The sequence below is a fragment of the Eleutherodactylus coqui genome, chromosome 4, assembly GCF_035609145.1.
Source record: "Eleutherodactylus coqui strain aEleCoq1 chromosome 4, aEleCoq1.hap1, whole genome shotgun sequence".
Taxonomy (NCBI): Eukaryota; Metazoa; Chordata; class Amphibia; order Anura; family Eleutherodactylidae; genus Eleutherodactylus; species Eleutherodactylus coqui.
The window spans coordinates 270,328,763-270,353,473 of NC_089840.1; the positions used below are offsets into that span (position 1 = coordinate 270,328,763).

General features: G+C 46.1%; 1 protein-coding gene across 3 annotated transcripts in view; it reads left to right on the forward strand.

Annotated features, from left to right (window-relative positions):
• The window catches only part of SLIT1 (slit guidance ligand 1), a 342,047-nt gene that overhangs the window by 263,211 nt on the left and 54,125 nt on the right, over nt 1-24,711 (forward strand). For all 3 annotated transcript variants that reach the window (XM_066601325.1, XM_066601327.1, XM_066601326.1), the window contains 9 exons: nt 4,849-4,920; nt 7,360-7,503; nt 9,436-9,599; nt 9,944-9,967; nt 11,985-12,129; nt 12,354-12,428; nt 16,104-16,247; nt 17,969-18,112; nt 22,484-22,650. In XM_066601325.1, coding sequence (XP_066457422.1) covers nt 4,849-4,920; nt 7,360-7,503; nt 9,436-9,599; nt 9,944-9,967; nt 11,985-12,129; nt 12,354-12,428; nt 16,104-16,247; nt 17,969-18,112; nt 22,484-22,650 — 1,079 coding nt within the window. The remainder of the gene's footprint in view (nt 1-4,848; nt 4,921-7,359; nt 7,504-9,435; nt 9,600-9,943; nt 9,968-11,984; nt 12,130-12,353; nt 12,429-16,103; nt 16,248-17,968; nt 18,113-22,483; nt 22,651-24,711) is intronic.

Here is a 24,711-nt window from a genome sequence, read left to right on the forward strand (position 1 = left end):
TGCATTCTGCCCCTCTCTATTGAACGTGGAGGGTTTTACACCGGGAAAATAAATATCGTCTCTCAGTGGCCGCAGCTCGCGGTGACGGCAGAAACCCATTTCCTCAGGAGAGGGACTTTAATGCAATGATGTTTGGGATGGCTGCTCCGGAAAATGTGAATTTTAATGCGACCGGCTTTCTGTGGGCTGAAAATTGATGAGATTCGGCAGCTTTTGCTTTTCATGTTAATTAGAACTTCATGCAGAGGAAACGTAATTAAGAAGTCTGCAAAAAACTACTTGGTGATTTAGGAACCTATGAAACGCACTCGGAGAAGCACTTTATCTCCATCGCTTGTAATCTGACTAGTATATTAATATGTCCTGTTTCAGAGAAGAGAAGGCTTGTACTAAAGCTAATGATTAACAATACAGAGAAGGTCTATTCGATGGGGCAGATTTATATACGATACTGCGGCCTCGGCCGGAACGTCTGGCTATTATTTTCCATTTAACGCTTTAATTAGTTTCTATTGATGAGGATACTGTAATGGGATTTGCAGTATCTTAGTGTTTTCTTACTTTAGCTTATGCTGGTTGACCTTTCGAATCATGGTAGGCGGTGGTTGTAGTTTGGCGTGTTTCAATTATTTGTATTATTTCCCCCAAATTCAGTAAGAAAGTTTTATCTTTTGCATTATGTGAGTCTTCTCTGTTGGATCAATGGGATTTCCACCTCTGAGATCCCCACTGGTCAACAGAGTAAAGGTTGAATGGTGCTTGTGTAATAGTGTGCAGCGCAGGTCCTGTCAGTCATAGCAACACAAATCAGAGTGAACGAAGTCATGTGACTTCTCTGAAGGTCCTGCCGGGACCATAAATAAAGTACAGCAGCAATATTCATGTATTTGGGTATTTAACTCCAGATTAGTACTGCAGGCACAGCTCCCCTTTACTTGAATGACAGCTGGGTCGCTACAGAGTATATAGCTATGTGCTGCTGGTAACAGCTGCATGTACAGAAACACTGACCCGGGCAAACAGCTGACCTGCGGGTGATCCCCGCCAGTCAACTATTGGTGATCTATCTGGAGAAGAGGTCATCAGTCGTTTAAGGCCTCTTCCATACGGGCATTGCGATTTTTGGCCACCCACATCATGGCTGAAAATCATACGAACGAGAGAAAGCCGCGAACAAGATTCAGCTAATCTTATATTTTCTCGCCATTTAGGCGGCCCGGCGTAGTGTACATATACCGCAGCCCAGAATTCCAGGGGCAGAGAGTTAAGTGATGCTGAACTCTCTCCCCCTCTCTTTGTCGTCTGATATCGACAATAGAAGCTCCCATAGAAGCCCATGGGAGCTGCCAGAAAAGGAGCTGGGAGAGAGTTTAGCAGTGCGAGACACTGCTAAAGTCCCTCCCCCTTCCGCACCCCTCCCTTTCGGGCAGTTCCCATAGGCTTCTATGGGAGCTGCCTGCTGATCGTCGCTGAAAGATAGGGCAAGACTGATCTTTTCCAGCCGTGCGTTAAAGAGTCCGGCCGGAATCTGCAGCGTATGTGCTATCTCTTCCGGCCAGCTAAATTTACGTTCCGGAAAATCACCCATCTGAACGAATGTATTGGAGTCCAGCGCTTCAGATGGCTGACATTTTATCACGGCAAAATAGCCATGGTAAGACGTTCATGGGAATAAGGCCTGGAAACCCCCAGCTATCGCCACCGCCGTCAGGAGCTGCAGAGAACAATCAGTGCCAGCGCAGGACCCATAGCATCACACTGGGCACAATACAGCCATCTGCAGAAGGCCTTAATGAGGGCTCCATCGCTGCCACAGTAGCTGGTGGTACATAGCTGCCTCCTGGCACCAGCTACAAGCGGAAGAAGACGTCATCAGAGCAATATCCGCTGAAGATGGGAAGAAAACACTATTCACACAAGAAGAATTAGGACATGTTCACTTGGTGGAACCTGACACGGGTTTCTGAGCGGATTGTTCCTCTAGAATTGTGGCAAATGAATGGGTTGTGGATTTGGTATGGATATTGGAGTGAAACTTGGCTTGGAATCTATGCCAAAATCTGCCCTATGAACATACCCTAAGGGAAAGGACACGGTCCAACGCTACAGTGGCCAACGGCCGCATGATTGTACCATAGCATCACATGGGCATGGTTTGGCCGCACCATTTGTCTTCCTCCTAATGCCCCTTTTACATTGGGTTCAGGAGAACCGTTCAATCCTACATCAAAAGCAGAATCAAATCTTCAGAGGCAGAAGTGATTCTGGGCCACATTTCAAAAATCTGTAAGAAGCCGCACACTTGCCGTGTTTATAATACTGGTGCCTTACTGTGACACAGGGGTAGCTTTGGGCATCATGATGCACCAGGGCCCTGGGTGCAACTGCTACCTCCACACCCCTTAGGCTATGGCTATATGGCAACCTTGGCCGCGACCCAAGAATGGTGTGTATCTGCAACCTCACTTTGCCATTAAAGTCCACAAGAAGAAAAAGAATTACAGCAGTACTCCAAAAGTTCAGTCACACCGCTGGTGCAAGGCACTATGCAATGGCCCAGTTAGGGTCCCGACTCCCCGGGTCCACCGTTGATCATCAATACAGAAAAAGGAGAAGAACCAGGCAGCATTCATTAAAAATCCTCTTCTTTATTGGAATAACATGAGAAAGCAAGCAGCCACGTATCGACCCTGTGGTTTATCAAGCTTGATAAAGACCCGAGCACAGGGTCGATACGTGGCTGCTTGCTTCCTCATGTTATTCCAATAAAGAAGAGGATTTTTAATGAATGCTGCCTGGTTCTTCTCCTTTTTCTGTATTGCCATTGAAGTCATTGGGCTTGCAGTGTCCGCCACAGGTTGTCACAAACCTGACTCACCGCTTGTAAAGGATCTAACCTGTGACTTGTACTGCAATCTTATTGAGTTTAATGGCACTGGGAGGTCACAGAGGTACACCGCAATCTTCGGTCTCCTCCAAAGTTGCCATGGAGCCCTGGCCGTATAACTGCACCCCTGCAAATATGGTCAGAACACGGAATGTCAGGAAACGTCTCCCCTCCGCCAAACGTGGTATGAAATGCTCTAATCGGACAGTTGCGAAAGTATGTCCAATTCATAGATATACGGCCATTTATTTACATCCATAGAGAGAATGTATTAATTAGTAAATAGGAGTCAGGTACGTGTTGGGAATGTATCACTAGACCCCCTTTATGTGTTCAGCTCACATTCTGCCTTTAATTGAAAGTAATTATCACTCACCAATGCAGCTACCCTTCACCACGGAGTAATGTGCTGATCATTCTTTGTCCTGGATGATAATCACGGCGTGATTGCAGATCTTTCAGTCTAATCCCCAGATTTGTTGCATTCACATCAATTAATCAGAATGCGAGATAAAAGGTTAAAGGACAATGAACATCAGACGGCTCCTTCCGCCCATTAATTGCTAGAAATTAGGGCCTTTCTTATCTCACAGTTAATCAAATATTAACTGAATAACTTGGAAGGCAGTCCTACTAATGTGCTCAACAGAGGCATTGTAAGGGTGCCCATGCATCCTGCGGATATCCAAGGTAAGATCATCGCCAAGTCCAGGTACGGCCTAGAAATTAACAATGATCTCTACCCAATGCCATAATGCAGGTCGCTCACATCGGATGGCACACGCACACCCATCCATGTGCTATCTGATATACGTGAACTCTGCACACTGGCATGCATTGGCATGTCCTGTTTTTTGTTCATGAAGTGGACGGGAATAGGACATGCCTTGAGTTTTTACACAGATCATTGGTCCATGTGAAAAAAACATGCATGTGCATAGTCTCATTGGCCTATAATGTGGCCATGTGCGGTCCGTTGATTAAAGGGGTTTTCCAATATAGAAATACATTAATGACAATGGGGGATGTAATATATCTAAAAAATATACATACTTAACTATCTGCCAGCATGCTGCTTCTGCGCTGCCACTCCAGTCCTCTGGTTGGTCTGTGTACGTTGTTTGCAGTGGTCATGTGATTGTATACCCATGGGACCAATACAGTAATAGGAGGTCCCATAAGCAGGTCAGGGCTTTTATATTAGAAGTCATGTGACCTCGTTATGGAAGATCACTGGGCCAAAAGACCCATTAATGCCACGATCAGTATATTGACGAGCTATAGTTTAGGGCGGAGGGGGCTCAGAAGTATTAAAAGTAAGTCAGATAAGCTCTATAACATGGCCCCAAATATGCTAGTGTGTCAGGGGGGCCTAAGTTTCCATTTTGTGGCTCCCAGCTGTTGCGACACTGCAGCTCTCAGGATGCCTGAAGTTTGGGCACGCTGGAAGTTACTTAGCATTTTACTGGAACTCCGGCAAAAGCAATCAAGGTTTTCCTGATGCACGTTTTGGTGAGTTTTTAATTGCAACTCGAGATGAGCGAGCATACTCGCTAAGGACAAATACTCGAGTGAGTTTGTCCTTTTCGAGTACCTGCCAGCTCGCGAGAAAAGATTCGGGTGCCGGCGGGGGTGAGCGCTGTGTTGCAGGAGTAAGCGGAGGGGGGGGGGGGGAGAGAGAGATCTTCCCCCCCATTTCCCCGCCGGCACCTGAATCTTTTCTCACGAGTGGACAGGTACTCGAAAAGGACAATACTCTTGAGTATTTCTCCTTGGCGAGTATGCTCGCTCATCTCTAATTGCAACCGAACGGCCCCGTGTGAATGGAGCCTAACAGCTGGAGAGGCACTGATCGCAGACAACTGCTCTAAATCCTTGTGACACTACAGCTCCCAGCATGCCATGACAGCCCGTGGTCCCATGAGACTGTATGGTCAATAATGGATTTCTATGTTTTCCAGAGTTTTATATGGCAACAAGATTACAGACCTCCCTAAAGGTGTGTTTAGTGGTCTCCACGCCTTGCAGCTTCTGTAAGTAAGGATTTACCTGTGTTCTCTTTGCATGCATATGACAGATGACGTAAAAAAGGGCCCCAGAGTAGGAAATGGCGTAAAATAAAATAGCCATTACTCACCTCTAGCGTTGCCTCCAGGACCATGCCGCCAACACGGTCCCCTCTGATCCAGTTCCCGCTAATACAGGATGCCGTTATGCGATGCTCATTGTCCACATGACTGCTGCAGCCAATCGTTAGTAGTCTTGTGTGCATGAACAGCATGTGACCTCTGAGGCTAGTGATTGGCTGCAGCAGTCATGTGAGCATTGCATGTGAATTCATTGCCTCTTGTATCAGTGGGTACTGGGTCAGTGCTGTCGTACCAGAGGCAATATGAGAGGGTGAGTAATGGCTGTTTTGTATTTTTTCACCATTCCGTACTCTGGGGAACCTTATTTAAAATGTTGATAAATGCCTTTAAAAGTCGATAACTCGCAAGGAACCTTTCACATGGGCAGAACTATGAAATTCTGCACCAAAACAAGTCTCACTGTGGATTTTGAAGTGGAATTGCAAGCAGATTACGCCATTTTCAGTTCTGCAGTCAGCCTGCAAACATTGGTGTGGCATTTACCAGGGCTTGTGGTCCATTCTGCGGGTAATGCCACCCTGTGAAAGGCTCCTAATAGAAATGTAGATTGCACACAAATGCATAGTTGTGAGTTAGAGTCTGTCGGTCCTGCTGCATGTCTGACAGAAGAAACACAATCATGGCACCTTCTGTCAGATGTGGGATTGAGGCATCTTACATTATAGAATTCTCCACCACGGAAAATGCAGATTTTACTACATAATTCTGATGCAAACTTTGCTGTGAAGTCTAAAATAAACTCAACTGAACTGAAAATCCACAAGATTCCTGTTAAAGGTGCTTCCGTACTTCATTCACCGGCATCCATAGAGCCAACACTGCGGATCCTGCACTGTATAACTGTGTGCGTTTTACAGCACAGATCAGGATTCAGTCTCATCCACACGCTGCAGAAGAAATCCACAGCTAAAGCCGACCTGCGGATTACAAATCCTCAGCGGGTCAGTTCAGGCTGTGAAGTTTCATTATAGATTTTACCTCTTCAAGTCAGGGGTTAAACCCATGTAACATCTGCACCAGATTCTGTGTGCCACGTGGGGTTTTTGACGGGATCCACACTGAAATCCATGGATTTTCTGCTGGTTACATTTGCTGTGTGAACAGAGCCTTACATGGCGGCCAATGATCAGGTGGAAGAAGGTCTCATCCACAGCTGCTGATTCTCCATTGCCAACTCAGTCGCAGGAAGTCTGTGTGGATATACCTGCAAAGTGCAAACGAGTAAACACTCATTCATCGGCTGATGGGATTGTTCATGCCAGCATAAAAATAAATGGTCGCTGGCCAGCCGTCCATATAAACGGAGAGACGTGCGGCCAAATAATGACAGCCCTATGGGGAACAATGGTCGCATTGAAGAGGTTATCCCAAAATCTAAAGTTATCCTCTATTCACAGGATAGGAGATAACAGGGGTCTCCGTGTCCACCTCCTGCCAACTGTGGGATTAATGGACACCCTGCAGAGAGGAGGATGTTGTATGGAGAGGCAGCCATGCATGTGTGGTGCTGCTCCATTAACTTTCAGTAGGAGATACCCAAAAACAAGTGTGCTGCAATTTCCATTAGTCCTATAATAATGTATGGAGCGGCACCGTGCATGCAACATTCAGTCTGACGTCACTTCGGGTGGGAGAAGTGAATCTGCAGTGACAAGAAGAATGGGGCATGGGATCGCCGTTCTCAGGATCGGTAAGGGTTTAAGTAGTGAGAACCCCACTGATCATAAGGTTACCCCCTACCTTGGGGATAGGGAATAGCTTTAGATTTTGGGATAACCCCTTTAATGAACGTTCGTTCCCTAATAAAGTCTGCGTCGGCCCATGTAAGGCCGGGCCCTGATCTCTTTGATCGGCACTCGTCTGCCGCAGGAAATTGTACCATGTAAAGGGACCCTTAGTGAGCAGCAGACATGAATACATTTAGTCTTAAAGGACATAACAGCGGGAAATGCAATGGAATAATTCATAGATTTTGTTTGGTTTAATCTCTTACTATAATTTAGTATCTTTGTATTTGTATTATTTATATCTCATCTCTTCCTTTCATCCACCCAACTCTTCCTCCAAACCCACCCCTGCTGAGAAGATGAAAGGCCGTCATTTCATATATATTTTATGTCACTGGAGTTCTACATTTCAAACAGTCGAGATGGTTTAGATAAGATGCATTAAATGTAAGGAAAGTGCCCAGAATGGTGATTGATTCTCCCGTGCGTCTATCCTGGCTGTTGAAATGACTTATGAGTTAAAGATCAATGCCGTGGTAATGTCAGGGCTTGTTAGATGTATTCTGGTTATTTGATTATTTCTTCCTCCGCTCAGGCTTCTGAACGCCAACAAGATTAACTGCATCCGAGCCGACACTTTCCAGGACTTGCAGAATCTTTCTCTGCTGTCGCTCTACGACAACAAGATCCAGAGCTTGGCGAAGGGGACCTTCTCCGCCCTCCGGGCTATCCAGACATTGTGAGTACCATTGCAGGTCTTTGAAAAGTAACGTCGGCCAATGCGTGTTTTTGGAAGTCATGTCAAAAAGGCCTGTACAGAACGACAAGCTGAGATGTCACGGTGCACGTTTTTGCATGGAGGACCAGGTCTGGATCCCTAAAGCACAAATCATTCCTTCTTACTTCACTCTTGTTTAGCATCTACTTCTGGCATTGACTTAAAACGTGCATGAAAAAAACTACCCTGGCCCAATGGCTTCTGGATGTGTCTGTATTACAACCAGAAACTAGCTTCTACTTGTACAAAGCTTCAAAGGAGTTATACCAAGATTACAGGTTACCACGGGATAGGGGATGAATGGGTCACCGTTAAGACCCCTGCCGATCTTGAGAACGCGGGTCCTGTGTCCCCCCTCTGCCTGTCGCTGCGGGTGTCACTTCTTTCTTTGGACTGAAGTTAGAATGAATGAAGCGCTGGTTGAGCATGCACAGTTTGCACTCCATTCATGTTATTGGACAGAAATACCCGTGTGGGTGCCGCTCATCTATCTCATCAGGCCCATTGAAAGTGAATGGATCCTTGCACGCTTGTTTGACCGGCGCTCCATTCAGTCTGCTCCTCACTGCTGGGGGTGCAGTAACCCCACAGTGAGGAGGACAGGGACGTGGGCCCCCATTATCGAGATCAAATGGGACCTCAGGGGTGCGACACCCCCCACTCCCCTCCCCACCACTAATCAGCAAGTTATTCCCTATGCTGTGGATAGGGGATAACTTCTAATCTTGGTACAACCACTCTAAAGCAACCCTCTGGTTTCATGACAAAATTGTAACCGGAGAGGCAGATGCATGGTGTTAAAACCACCGCTTCTAGCCTAGTTCCGACACCAGGTGACAAAGGTGAGAGGCAGAAGACACAGAGAGAAGAGCCATAGCACCTGACCAAGGGTTGAAACCTGGCCAGAGGTGAAGGTTATCACACCGTGAACCTCTGTAAGAATTCAGGCTCCCTGCACAAACCCTCTAATGCGAAAACCCCTTTAAAGGGAGTCCATCAAAAATGTTGCCAGTGCTAAGTGGTGGTAGAGGACATGGGATTAAGTATACCTTTACCCAAGATTTTACTATTGGCTACACCTAAAAATATGAAGTTTTAATCCCCCACACCCCATGCTGCATCTACCCTAAGGGCGGGCCTTCTCTCTGAAGTGACCTCCTTTCTCTCCATTGAGCTGCTCTTGATTGACTGTTGTAGCTTCCAACCAGGAGGCCACTACAGCTGGAGCAGCTCAATGCCCAGAGCAGTGGGCACTTCAGAGAGAAGTCACCCTCTGAGCCCTTGCAGCAGCGCATGAGGGATTAAAACTTAATTTTCTCAGGTGTAGCTGTTAGTAAACTCCTGACCAAAGATATGTGCAAAGGGATATTCCAAGCATTTACTATCGAGGACCTATCTTCAGGATAGATATTCAATAGTTGGTCGGTGGGGGGGTTCATCACTTGGGATCCCTGCCTATCAGCTGATCCTCCGGCTCGCTGTCACTGCAGCGGGCCAGACGTCTGCACCAATGGTCAAAGTCAGAAGTGTAGTAGAAGACATCACTCCCATTTATTTCAGTTCGGCTCTGACAGTGGGCCAGAGGATCAGCTGATCGGTAGGAATCCTGACTGACAGACCTCTACTGATCAACTATTGAGGACCTGTCCTGCGGATGAGTCCTCAGTAGTAAATGCCTGGAATATCCCTTTAATCCCTAACAGCACAGTCCACAGTTTTGCATTCGAAAAACCATATGACAATAAGTCAATGTAAGTAGCTTGCGATCAGAACACCATTGCTACCTGCATTCCTAGAGTAGTAGGTCTCCCCCATATGGTGAAAGCCCTCAGCGTTTTCTATTTTTTTGCACTTCCTATAAGCCAATCCTAGCAATGTCTGATTCTTCCTTAGGCACTTGGCTCAGAACCCTTTTATCTGTGACTGTAACCTTAAGTGGCTGGCAGACTTCCTAAGAACCAATCCTATAGAGACCAGTGGTGCCAGATGCGCCAGTCCTCGCCGACTTGCCAACAAACGCATTGGGCAAATAAAAAGCAAGAAGTTCAGATGCTCAGGTACGTGCCAGTGCTTACTAATTGAACATTTCTTAATAATCTGCTGAATTATGAAATCACTGTGTGGCGATATACATTATTGGGCCAAAACAACATGACTGCTTTCCTCCAGAAACAGCGCCACACCTGTCCATGGCTTGTATCTGCTACTGCAGTGCAGAGGTGAATAGGGCTGTGCTGCAGTACCACACACGACCTGTGGACGACTGTGGTACTGTTTTTGGAAAACAGACATGCTTTTTCATTCCTGGGCAATCCCCTTTAACATGATATAGCATACAAATCAAAATGAAACAGTAAACACAAACCTCTTTATGATCATTTCCTTTTTTTCCACTTTACAGCAAAAGAACAATACTTCATTCCAGGTAGGCCGTCGGGGTATTGGATGTGTCTCACATATGCTTTTTGCATGCTTTTATTGAAAGGCGTTTTGTAGTTAGCTATAAAGCCTAATGTCCCTTTTACACGGGCCGATAGATCGTTCAGACTCCCGCATCCCGTGGGAATTTGTACAATTATCGTTCAGTGTAAATGCATGCAGTGACTGAACGGCAGATGAGAATTCATTCACTTCTCGCTTGTTTTGCAGTTTCTGCATTCATAAAACTGAACGACAGATGAGCCCGTGTGAACAGGCAGTCGCTCGCCCATGAACTGCCTGTTTATTATGGGGCGATACTCGTTCCCGTGTAGAATCATAGTAACGATTTTCACTGGGACGACCTGTTGGGCATCTGTCCCCAACGGGTCGTCGTGTGTAAAAGGGACCTAACCCAACTGCAGTAACTGCATACACAGAGTCTAAAAAGGACCTCTCAACTCTGCTGACATGTTTGTTATAGCAAATACCAGCATTCCCCATAGAATAGCAATGCTGCAGCGTCTCCTCCTAGGAATCTGTACTGTGCCGGTCCTGGGAACGTAGGAAGATATTGACAACTACTGTGGGTTTTACCATTAGGGTGTGTTCACACGGCAGGATCTGATACCAAATCTTCTGCACTTATTGTACCTCTGACAACCACAGCTACGCCTAGGATCTCTGCAGCGGCTACGAACATGTATAACTGCGGGTCTAGCCTTTTACATCAGCAGAGAAGGGGCACCTCGCTTGTTTTTCTTTTCTGATTTGAAATCCGCGTGCAGAAAAAATCCGCACCGCGCAGACTACAATGTGGATTCACGGTGAAAGTAATTGGATATGGATCCAACGCAGAATCAGTGAGGTTGCCAGAATGCACCCCAAAATTCTGCCGTGTGAACAAGTCCTTAGCCTTGTCTGACAATATGCAAACAGTACTGATTGTGTCAGACGGGTGAAGCCCAATTGTCAATGTATCCATGTACTTTCTGGAAGAACAGAGGGACGGAGCAGTGAAGAGGAAAGCTGCTGCAGAACTGTTATTACATCTAGCAGATGCATGAAGTGATATCGGCCGCACAATACTCTGCCTCTGTATTGAGCAGACTCTTATAGTTCCCTCTTGAAGCATCAGAAAGCCGACATATCAGTGTAATCAGAGTGGCAGGCACTACGTCACGGCGCTCCCAGCGAGGGCTGCAAGGAGATGGGGACAGATTCCCTCTATATATCGCTGCTTTTTATTCAATGACGCAGATTTAAAATCCCCACTCGAAAAAATTGGCACCGTGCAGAATACAGTGCGAATCCCCATTAAAAGCAGGGGAAGACTTCTGACAGATTTCATGTGTAATTTAGTTGCCTTCCACATCAAATCCGTAGATTAATATGCCAGGTAGACACAACCTGAAGTTACTGCGCATACAATAATGTAGCTTCTGCACAACTTTTGAAATCAGGGACAAATAGAGAAATATAGAAAACAAGAATCGGAAAACAAAAGTGGCAAATTTTTGCTCAAGTTTAACATGACAAATAATTTGCAACTTTTTAAATTTATGTCTGCATTTGCCTTAAAAAAAAAAAAGTATGGCTTGTCAGGAGGGGCGTGGTCACCCCAGCCCAACAGATTTAAGTATAATTATGCCAGAAACTGCCCTAAATTATACCTGAAATCTACTCTAGCACAGAGCTGGTGTAGAATATATATTAGATGCACCTAATATATATATATATATATATATATATATATATGGGGCATATGTCTCTCAATGTATTAGACTCATCTTGTGCCTGCTGGGATCATATTCAGGCCGGCATATGAAACATCACTCTTTATAAATCCCCCCAAAGTGTCCTGTATAAGAAATCCCAGAGGTCTTGGTTCGTGCCGCACTGTATATCTGGGAATCAAATGACACTTTGCACATACAGTATAATAATAGTATAATGAGTATATAGGGCACCATATACACTGATGACCCCGCAGGGGATCTGATTTGATTTGTTTGTTTTCACAGGAACTGAGGACTTACAGCTCAGCAGTGAATGTAACAGCGATGTTGTGTGTCCACCCAAGTGCCGATGCGAATCCAATGTGGTGGACTGTTCCAACCTGAAACTGTCGAAAATCCCAGACCGCATCCCACAGTCTACAGCCGAGTTGTATGTATGAGATCCATCATTCCTAGTATATCGTACCATGCCGGCGCTCCAAAATGTTACGTACATATCACTGCTACTATTAGCTACCACGCCGCGGCACACAATGGTGATTCATACTGGGGCCAGGATCTGAGTGTTTCTGTAGGATCTGAATTCCTTATGTTTTGTGGGGTTTACTAATTGCTGCTGTTTTGATGAAACATTTTATGTTTTGATACTTTCAGGCGCTTGAACAACAATGAGATCACGACGTTAGAAGCCACCGGACTGTTCAGGAAACTCACGCATCTGAAAAAAATGTAAGTGGCCATAAGCGCCAATCGATCAGACCGACAAATCACAAAAACAAAATCCACTAAAGAGCAATCTATTACAATATAAGAGTAACAAAGCCAAACACCTGTAGCTAATATCACTCCTGTACGATGCCCTCAGGGCGTAGGGAATGTTCACATTACACAATCCAACAGATTCTGCCCACAAACCACTGCAGAAATCTGTGGCTAAAGGCCCATTTACACAGAGTGATAATCACTCAAACGATAGTCTGAGTGACAGCTTTGAGGGATCATTGTGCATAAACTTTTAAGTAGCTACTCAGCTACTTAAGAGCAGTTAAGTGTGCAAATGAAGCCTTAGCTGTAAGCCGTTAATAGCTGGAGGGCTCTTATCTGCTTTCAGTTCTTTTGTTCTCCAGCGGGAAACAATGCTATTAGCACTCCCCGCGGAGAGCTGCTGATAAGAGTGAACAACGATTTTTAGGTTGGACTGAATTTAACGATCAGCTAACAGTGCACGAAAAGTAGACGATGGCCGCTTCTGGATGCAACGATTATTGCTGAAACAATCGGTTTTTAGCGATTTTCGAGCGATCATCGCTCCGTGTAAATGGGCCTTAGGTCATGTATTTCTGCCGCGGATCCATGTGTCTATGGACAAAATTTCTAATGCAGATTCCACGTGGATCTACCGTTAGGGTGGTTTTACACGGGTGAGAAAATCTCACGATTCTCGTGTGATGTGAGAGTCAGTAAAAAAGCAGATTATGGCCCCCCGCACACGGCAGGAAATTCTGTGGCGGGATTTCCTGCAGCATTTCTGCCTGTGCCTTCCTGCATTGGATATCATTACAAAACGCAATCCTAGGCAGATGGCTGTGATTTGTCCGTATGAAAATACACGCGGAAAACAAATCGTGGCATGTTCTATTTCTGTGAGGGTCTCGCAGAGGCCCGCACAAAAATGTCACTCCCGGCGCCCCGACTCTGCTTTGCACATGCGCCGGCTGGCCAGCGGCTGGTAGATCACAGAGCCGGAGCCGCGGGAGCAGGTGAGACCCGCACTGGTCACTGCAGGGGTGTGGGTCGGATCCTGCTACGAGAATTCTCGCATGGGATCCGACCCGGCCGTCTGCAGGCGGCGTACGAAACCAGTGATTTACAAAGGTTTCCATCCCATCTTTGATGTTTTCATTGATGCGATATTGAGAGAACAAAAACAAAATTGCGCCGTGCCCTATCTTTCAGCGATGTATGATTTTTTTTCATCTCCCATGTTTCCCTATGGAGCCTGCTTTTTATCGCAATGCAACAAACATGCCTTGCGTTGCGATTTTAACATTAGAAATTCCTTTTGACTTTTGCTATAAAAAAATCACGCGTTTTTTTGGCATGATTTTACCGCAGGCGGTAGCAATGCGATGTGAGATTATTAAAGAGAAGGCATTGCTGACGCACAAAAATCACGGGAACAAAGATGCGATTTTCTTGCGACAAAATCACAATCACCCGTGTGGAGCCGAGCCTTAGATGGGACTTATCACTGCACTTTGTTCTGTGACACAGATTTAAAATCTGCAACATGAAGGCAGCAACGTGGAATCCCTTCACAATGAATAGGAATTGGAACTGGCGTTTATTTGGGCATGAAATCCATGCCAAGATCTACGCCAAAATCCTCCGTGTGAGCGTACCCGTAGGCGTCTTTCACATGAACGTCGTTTTCAATGCTACAATAGCTACAATGCTACAAACGCTGGTATCAGAGCTTGAAATCGCGTGAACGAAGAATAGCCGCATCCAAGTCGTGGCTATATTTCTCGATGTTACACGGCTGGCTGTGGAGTCCTGCAGCGCACTGACACCGCAACCTCAAACTCTTTTGGCGCCAGAACAATGTTAAAAGACATTGTTTAGCAGCGCTAGCCACAGTTAACCTCCTCCCTTGGCCCACTGGCTCCCCATAAGAGTCTCTGGGAGACGCAGGCACTTTGCCTTCAAGAAACAGGACAAGTCAGGGATATCTTTTAGACGCGATTTTTTGACGTACCTACTCTGCATTAAAACGACGTTTGTGTGAAAGAGGCCGTATTCACACAACCAATTTTAATGTGTCCATGTTGTATCTCTCTGCATTGTATGTGTTTCTTACTTCTGGGTGTCATCTATTTTTTTTGTACGTGCAAAAAAAATGGAAGTAGGCCAAATTTTTTCTCTAACATTTATTATCAATGATCCATAAAAAACCGAGCGCACGTAGATATCTGCCATCCGAGGAATACGGCCAGAATAGAACATACTTCCATTTTTATTTTCTTACATGGATCATCAGCCTGTGTAGAAAAACTGCATATCTGCAGCAGAGCCCCATGGACTGTTGCAAATGCAGACAGCGCCTGGATGTTAATAAGGCTGAGTTCACACGGGCAAGCAGGATATGGGGCCGGGGGCATTGAGAACTTGTTATTGACGTGGCAATATGAGACTGGTCTTATTTAGGAGAAATAAAGACTTAAAGCCGTAATCCCTCAAAACGCAATGAAAAGCAGTGGGATTATTCAGTATGAATTCCATTTCCTGGCACATATATTACATACAACCTGCAGATATCAGGTATCCACAAACAGTAAGGACATGAAGAATTACCACCAGAGCCGCTGTGATTTATTCTCTTACTGCGCTGCCCCTGCTGAGAGGAGTAATAAATGACTCCTCTGGCCGCTGTAGTGTTAATGTATCAGTTAGTTCAGTGTGAGATGTGAACGGTATAAGCAACAAACAGACAAAATGACAAAAATCCCCCTTAGCTATATTCACGCTGCCAAATATATATATAAATGACACAGCCATTTATACATAGAGCGCTATGAAAACGCTGCTGTACACGTGTAATGTGTTTACATGCTCCTGCATAGTAATACATTATACTCTGTGCCCTAACAGCAGGTTAGTGTCCCAGGATCCCCAAGGCTGACTGCACAGGATTCCCCCCAGTCTCTGATTGGGTCATCAGAAAATCTAACCTCATCAAAGCTCATTACTGACTGCACCGATCAATGGGATAAACAGGCAGAATATGTTCTATACATCAGATGACGATCATGTTTATCCACACTGATTCTGTGGCAAACAAACTGTAATCTCATCCTCTGCTACCGTCACTTCCAACCCCTGTAAGATAATACCATAAGGGGTCGTCCAGCCCCTGGAAATACTGCCATGCTATAAAATAAAGGAGTGATATCCTCTGTATCCATCCCCAGGCACTCCCATGTCAACAATTCCTGGGTTCCCCACCGCTCTCTAGTCACCCGGCACCACCGATTACTTTTCGGCACGACTTGTGACTAACTGTTTGCAGCTCTAACCTCAGTAGTGCCGCCACCACTACAACCAGTGAATGGCTGCCAGCAGCACATGTTGTCACTGGGTCTGGCTGAACAGAGACCAGCGGGGGACCAGGGAAGTGTTGGCACAAGAGCACCAGGGGATTAGTGAAGGGATTATACTCCTCTTATTTTATAGCATTATAAGCTGTTGGCTAAAAACTTTAATGGGGCCGGACGAGCCCTCTAACACATATTCTGTGCTTCAGTAACACGTCAGCATGATAACGTCGTGGCAGGTGACCCCCACAGGTGAACCACTATAGGATCAGCGCATAAGAAATCCTAATACACATTTATTTTCTAACAGCAATCTGAGCAACAACAAGATCTCGGAAGTTGAGGATGGGGCATTCGAGGGAGCGACTTCAGTGAACGAGCTGCACCTCACAGCTAATCACCTTGAGTCTGTACGGAGTGGCATGTTCCGGGGTCTGGAAGGTCTTAGAACATTGTAAGTAAAAGTACTAGATTTACCTATTTATGCACAAACACATACGTAAATGGTCCGAAAATCTGGCATTGCAACATGGGAAACAAGTTGGCATCTTATGGCCTTACTTCATATTAATCCATAATTTCTGGTAGACTTTCTTCACATTGGCACTTGCAGTGTTCAGCAGGGGTCTGTCAGTTTTAGTGCAGCGACAGTAAGTGCAGTGCTGTTCTAGTCTTCAAAACCCCAAATGACCCCATTATACAGTGAGTGGCCACTTTATTAGAGATCCCCATGTAATAGCGTGTGGGACCTCCTTTGGCCTTCAGAATCGCAGGAATATGTTGTGGCATACAGTCCACCAGGTGATGAAATCCTTCTGCAGGAATACCGGCCCCTGCGGACAGGAAACGTCTTGTAGTTTCTGTAGATTAGATGGAGGTGCTGACATATTCTGACCAGCTGTCAGGAAAGGGGTCAGCGAGTCATGCTGCTTGCGCCAAATTCTAACCTCCCATCTGGATCCATCCGACCAGGAGATGTTTTTCCGCTGCTCGGTGGTCCAGTTTTTGTGCTCTTTTGCCCACCGGATTCGCTTTTCTGTTTCTCTTGGACAACAATGGAGCAGCAACTGGTGCTCTGCTGCTATAGCCCATCCGTGCGGAGGAATGGTAAGTTGTGCTTTTGGACACGTTAGTTGGAGCACCCTAGTTGTATTTAGTCGCAGACTGTTTGACTGCGCACCACCTGTTCGTCAGAATGATTCTTCACATCCCCCTCTGACTCCTTTCAGCAACGAGTTGTGTCTGTGCACAGAATTCCCTTTTGCTGGATATTTTTTTTAACCACGCCATTTTCAGTATATACTCTCCACACCGCTGCAACAAAAAAACCCATGCGGTTGGCATTGGCATCCCGGCCGCAGCTAGCCTAGCACTGATGACCCGGACTCGTTGGAAGTTGCTCAGATCGCTGGACTTTCTAATGTGGATTCACATTGAAACTGAAAACTTGTCACATCATTTTATGCTATATTCTGGGGTCACAGGTCTAATTTTCCTACAGGGAAGCTGCAATTGTCAAAAATCTAAGGGGGCTCTAATAAAGTGTAAGTCAGACCCTGCACTGGCATGGAGGGCCTCATAAGTCTGCTCACTCACCTTCTAGGTGCTCTCCTTAAGGAGAAACAATGCCCTTCCTTAACCACAGCTATAGGCCTCTCACCAGAAACCTGTTGCACACTGATGAGGGGCAAAACCTCCAAAACAGCTGTCTGTGCATGGTTATTCCGGCTTTGGCTTACAATTCCCAGTCATTGTTAAAAGACTTATTTAAGAAGTCTAACATTGACTTGCAGGAATGCTGCCTTCCACTAGGTGGTGCTGCAGAGGTATTGTTCCATCTTCTTATTTGCAAGGGGGTAAAAAGATGACTGGGGAAGGTAATGGCAAACCACCCCTCAAAAACAGTCTGCCAAGAAAACGTCACGATGTGACATCACCCTAGGAGTCGGTCCTGGGGGCTTTACAGATGCAGGATCGTTGCACATAGGTAAAAGGTAAACAGAGCCATTATGGCAGTGTGAACAGAGCCGTATATGCTACCCAAGCTTGTTTCCTTTGTTACTGTTTGAGCAGTAATGTGTGACATATTAGCTTCTCTCTGACATTAATGAGCCTTCTGTCTCCCTGCATTCAGTTTCCAACCTAATTGTAGTGCATATCATTTCTGCCTTACAGGATGCTGAGGAATAACAAGGTGAGCTGCGTCCACAACGACAGCTTCACCGGACTGAGGAACGTCCGACTCCTGTCCCTGTACGATAACCAGATCAGCACCATCACTCCGGGGGCCTTCGATACTCTGCAGTCACTCTCCACCTTGTGAGTACTTAGCTATTCATTTATGAGGGGACTTGTCTCAAGCGCTATACAAATAAAGAGCCATGGGGAAAGGGGGTAGACAAGGCAAGATCTAGGATTCTAGGATGGGGAGACCCATGGGCAGAACATAGCGTGGGTGTAGGAAGAATAGCTCAATAAACAGACAGGTAAATGCATTAATTAGAACTGGACTGAATGTATGGCCAGATACCACCAGCCACTCTGCCCAGCTCCATCACCATTAGCATATATCTCAGACCTGCTGGATCCACACACAACAGTTTGGAGGACACATACTACTACTGGCCCCTTACCTCGCTTGCAGAAAATATTGAAAGAAGATGCCATAACTACGTTAAATGCATGGCGATCTAACATAGTGCTACCTAAAATACGCTTCCCGCAATACTCGGCCATTAAACAGGCGGTGCTCTTGTACTCGACCAAGTGATCGTTGGTAGAGAGCCTTCTATTGTCGAAAAGATGTTCTCCTAGTTAAACTATCCCACCAACTTCCTTTCATCATTCTATAACATGATCTGGTAATCCCATATGGTACTTTATGTCGTACTGGGGGAAGGATCCCAAAATAAGAATTGGAGATAATCACATTGAAATGGTCTGTCAGTTCTCCCACTGTCCCTTGGAGTGTGTCAGAGTCCACAAAAATTGATTTAGCTCCTTCAAACTTAAAGGAGATGTCCCGAGGCAGCAAGTGGGGTTATACACTTCTGTATGGCCATAATAATGCACTTTGTAATGTACATTGTGCATTAATTATGAGCCATACAGAAGTTATAAAAAGTTTTATACTTACCTGCTCCGTTGCTAGCGTCCTCGTCTCCATGGTGCCGACTAATTTTTGGCCTCCGATGGCCAAATTAGCCGCGCTTGCGCAGTCCGGGTCTTCTGCTGTTCTCTATGGGGCTCCGTGTAGCTCCGTGTAGCTCCGCCCCGTCACGTGCCGATTCCAGCCAATCAGGAGGCTGGAATCGGCAGTGGACCGCACAGAAGAGCTGCGGTCCACGGAGGAAGAGGCCATCTTCAGCGGTGAGTAGAGAAGTCACCGGAGCGCCGGGATTCAGGTAAGCGCTGTGCGGGTGGTTTTTTTAACCCCTGCATCGGGGTTGTCTCGCGCCGAACGGGGGGGGGGTTTAAAAAAAAAAAACCCCGTTTCGGCGCGGGACATCTCCTTTAAGGACCCCCTTCTTCATCATGTGCATCCTCCGGGTGTGAGGTTTGTATGGCATAGCTGTCACCTGCCAGGTACAGCGTTAACCTTTTAAATGCCCAGTTTGGCATCCAGAAGTCCCAAGCGGCCCCTCGCAACGAGTTTGACAGGTGCCTTTAGGTTGTCATGGCAGCCCAAAGCCTTCTGAAGGCCCTTAAGGCTGCCGTGCATTTTTGACTACTAGGACAGGCCTGTCGCCGGTCCTAATACAATGCTGGCAGAAATACTAAAGGATTGCAACTAATGAAAATAAGTAATAAAAGAAAAAACTTTTTTAATCATTGTAAAAAAATAAAAGTTAAAAAAAGCCCCTTTTCTCATATTTATTATTAAAAAATAAAAAAGCATGATGTGAAAGTAGCCCAGCAGGGCTGTGTAGTGGCAATATAATAGTGCCACAGAGTGCACTGATAACACAGACATACACACTAACTCAGTAACAATGATCAGAGACTTGTAGTGCTGTGAAGTATCAGGTGACTGGCGGACGGAGGTCTTATGACATCAGACGCTGGTTATAGCATGCACCATACATCCGCTACCTAACAGGTCAGAGGTCCTGCAATGTACTAACGTAGACAGCCTGGAACAACTACTGATCGCCCATTGTAAAAGCACACAAACTGTCTGTCAGACAGCAACAACTCGCTTTAGTGACTATTTCCAGGGAGTGTTCAGATGAGTTGTCCGGTGTAAAGCCACCCATTGTTGTGCTGCGCCTATAAATACTATCCAGAATTAAGGCAATCCTCCATAATCACTGAGGCTCGCTTATTTCTGCGCTTTCTAGTGAAAATAGCGAGACAGATTCTAGTCAATAGGTGGCGATGTGGAGTTTAATTTCACATTTTTAGGAAGTTGTGTTTGAGGAGGGAGCTGTGTATTCAGTAGCTACGTGTGCAGTAGAGATGAGCGAGCGTACTCGGCCACGCCCCTTTTTCGCCCGAGCGCCGCGATTTTCGAGTACTTCCGTACTCGGGCAAAAAGATTCGGGGGGCGCTGTGGGTGAGTGGGGGGTTGCAGCGGGGAGTGGGGGGGAGAGTGAGAGAGGGCTCCCCCCTGTTCCCCTCTGCTACCCCCCGCTCCGCCATGCCTCCTCCCGGCACCCTCCGAATCTTTTCACCCGAGTACGGAAGTACTCGAAAATCGCGGTGCTCGATCGAGTAATTACTCGAAACGAGTAGGTTCGCTCATCTCTAGTGTGCAGTAATAATAAAACCCAGCCACATACAGAATGTTACAGGTACTGTTCTTCTGGCTTCCATAATTGTACCGTCACACATAAACAGCATGATGGTGACGTCACTGGATGTGACATCATCAGAAGACATGACGCTGTCACATGGTGTTTGCACTGCACATGCTTACACTTTCTAGCACTATTTTAGGTGCCCAAATATGAACCCTAGTGGGGTCATACACATGAGCGACATGACCATCTCTATGCTGACGACACCCAGCTATACACCTCCTCCTGTGACATCACAGCACCCTTCCTCCAGAACATCACCGACTGTCTGTCCGCTGTCTCTAACACTATGTCCTCTCTCTACCTAAAACTGAACCTCTCAAAAACTGATCTACATTTGTGTCCACCCTCTACTAACCGACCTCATCCTGACATCTCCATCTCCGTGTGTGGCACCATAACTCTCAGCATGCTAGCTGTCCTGGGGTTATATTCGACTCTGATCTCTCCTTCACCCCCTACATCCAATCTCTCGCCCAAACATGTCAGCTGCACCTCAAGAACATCTCGAGAATCCGCCCTTTCCTCACCGTGGACACGCTAAAAACACTCACTCACAATGCTGCCCTCATCCACTCTTGGCTTGATTATTGCAACTCACGGATCGGCCTCTGCCGCACCAGACTCTACCCTCTTTGATCCATCCTGAATGCAGCAGCCAGGCTCATCTTCCTGTCCAGCCACTACTCGGATGCCTCTGCCCTGTGCCGGTCACTGCACTGGCTGCCTGTCAAATACAGAATTCAATTTAAACTCATCACCTTCATCTATAAAGCTCTCCACAGCACCGTGCCGCCCTACATTGCCTCCCTCATCTCAATCCACCACCCAGCGAGTGCCCCTTTAATTTTAACCTCTCATTCAAACTGTCTCCAAGACTTTTCCAGAGCAGCACCAGTCCTCTGGAATGTGCTACCCTAAACTATCCGCGCAATCTCTGACTCACATAACTTCAGGCGTGCTCTAAAAACGCCCTGCAGTCACACTGATTCAGCCACCACACGGCTTATGTCTGACTATTGTCTGTGTGTATAGCATCCCTCATTCTCCACCTCGCCATACTGTGCACATCTCCAGCCCTTTAACCTTCGGTATCACCCCATTATTTGTAGTATGTAAGCTCCTTGAAGCCCCTCACCCCTACTGTTTTCATCAATCGATTACTTTATGTAACCGTGGTTTTTGTATCCTTGGGTTTTTTTGTATCTGTTTTGTTAAGGCCCATTTAGACACAACGATTATCGCTCAAAAATCACTCAAAGCCGTCTTTGGAGAGATAATCGTTGTGTGTAACTGCACTGACATGTGCAGTTTTCGTTAAACCATCGCTGAAAGACAACAATGAGTCTTATCAGGGATTTACAACGGGATACAGCTGATACTATTGTTTCAGCTGTTTTCCGCTCCCTGATGACAGGCGGGGTATGAAGAACGCAGCTGTCCAGCTGCGTTCTCCATACCCAGCACGGAGCGCTCGGCTGTATAACAGCCACCCCGCTTGTCTTCTGCATCCTCCGCTCAGAGTGCTCGGCTGTATAACAGCCGGGTGCTCGGAGCGGGGAACAGCTGGATGCAGAAGGCAAGCGGGGACACCCCGCTAGTCTTCTGCATCCTCCCCTGGGAGCGCTCGGCTGTATGACAGCCGGGTGCTCCCAGTAGGGAACAGCTGGATGCAGAGAACAAGCGCCCCTCCGCTTGTTCTCTGCATCCTCCGGAACTCAAGGTGATCGTTCATCTTGGGCAATCATCTTGCGATGTAAATGACACAACAATTATCGCTCAAAAGTCGCTTAAAAGACATCTTTTGAGCGACAATCGTTGTATCTAAATGGGCTTTAGCTCTGCGGAAGATGTTGGCACCATATGAATAATTACTCATATATCTATGCAGGAACTTGCTGGCTAATCCTTTTAACTGCAACTGCCAGCTGGCCTGGCTCGGAGATTGGCTGAGGAAGAGGAAAATTGTCACCGGCAACCCTCGTTGTCAGAACCCTGACTTCCTGCGGCAGATCCCACTTCAGGATGTGGCATTCCCTGACTTCCGATGTGAAGAAGGTAGGCAAACAACAGATACAAATATGAAGGGTCAAAGAGGTTTCCGCATCCAGGGCTCTACAGCCTCTCCCTGCCTCGTCCATCTTCACTGTAAGGCCGGTTTACACAGCCGAGAAACTCACGTGAGATTTGTACATTGCGAGACGCACAAATCTCTTGCGAATGTGAACCCTGTTCTTTTGAATGGAGTCCTACATATGAGCGATACATCGCTGCATATGTTCACTTTCCTCGTAACGCATCGCCCATCGTTTTCAGGGGGACAGTGAACCATATCGCACGGCGCGTGAGTGCAATGCAAGGTTTCCCATCAAAAACAATGGGAAACACGCAACAGAAAGACGCGCCAGAGCATCGCTACTTCACAGAAGTGATGGGAGGCGGTTTTTCCCCAAAAAACGCCTTGCATCAGTGTGAAAACACATAATGGCATGCGCGATATCAGGCCGCTTTTCTTGGCCTGATATCACGCTCGACTGTGTGTAGGTAGCCTAGCTAGGAGGGTGCAGGACCTTCCATAACATCAGAGTCAGGCGATGAAGGTCCTACACCCAAGCACCATTACCAGTGGTCTCCCACTCACAGCACTAAAACTTCTAGGAAGGTGTCAGCCAGGACACAGCAGGAGGTGAGAAGCTGGTGCCTTTATGGTCTGCAGCCTGACACTGGCTGCTGGAGGTATGTCAGTACATCATTACCGGAGCGAGCACAGGGATTGCTATTAGGTACATACATGGAGAGGAGCACTATGCCTGTGACTATATAGGGAGGAGAGCACTGTAGCTGTCATACAGAAACTAGAAAGGGCAACTTATCTTTAACCCCTTAAGGACGCGGGCCTTTTTTCCACAATTTTGGTTCTTCTACCCCACTTTCAAAAACTCATAACTCTTATTTTTCCTTCAGTGTCGTTGTCTGAGGGCTTTTATTTTGCGGAACAAGTTGTATTTTTTTCAATGGTACTATTTAATACACCATAGAATGTACTGAAAAAACTGTTATTGGAGTGAAATGGGGAAAAACGTTATCCTTTGTGCCAGTACAATTATGACGATACCAAGTCTATGTAGGGTTTTTTCCATTTTTTTGCTGCACTCCAAAAATAAAATATCTAAAAATATATATATTTTTTCTGCTGCCACCTTGTGGCCACCATAGCTTTCCGTTGAGGAGGTTGTGTGAGGGCTTGTTTTTTGCAGGACGTCCTGTACATTCTTTTCTTCCATTTTGGAGTGCATACAACGTATTGATCACTTTTGATTAAATGGTTTCTTGGACAGAGGTGACTAAAAAAGGACAATTTTAGTGTTTTTTGTATTTTTTTTATGAAGATATTCATCATGCGGGATAAAAAAATGCTTTATTTTGATAGATCGGACTTCTATGAACACAGCAATATCAAATATGTTTTAGGGGTTTTGTTTTGATTTTTTTATATGGGAAAAGGGTTTTTTAATTTTTAATATCCTTTATTTCTTACCATAATACAAAAAAAGTTCAAATTTTTTTTTTTAGTCCACATAGGGGATTTAAACTTGCGATCATTTGATCGCTTATACTATATACTGCAGTACTTCAGTAATGCAGTATGTGGTATTTTGCAGGCATTTTAAATTTGCAGAAATACATAGCAGTCCTGGGGGCCTTCAGACACGCATCCTCAGGATTAGGTCATCAGTAGTTGATCAGTTGGGGTCTGCCACTTGAGATCTCCATCAATGACCTGATTGAAGTGAAAGCCACAGTTCAGTGAGCGCCGCTGTCACTTCAGTCCACACCAGGCACAGCGCCATACATTTAATAGTGGCTGTGCCTGGTATTACCGCTTATCCTGCTCATTTGAATGGGATTGGTTGTGGGATGCATATCAAATCCAATATATGATGACATCATAACTTACTACTTACCTCACCGTCATCTTTAAGCCCTGCTGCGGTAGGTCCTTATATGCTGAATATGAGGTCTTAGACGTCAGACAGCATCAGGAACTAGTGCAGCAGTGCTTGAAGGTGATGAGGACCCCGCTACAAGTCGTTAGTAAATGGAGCAGTTTGGGGGCAT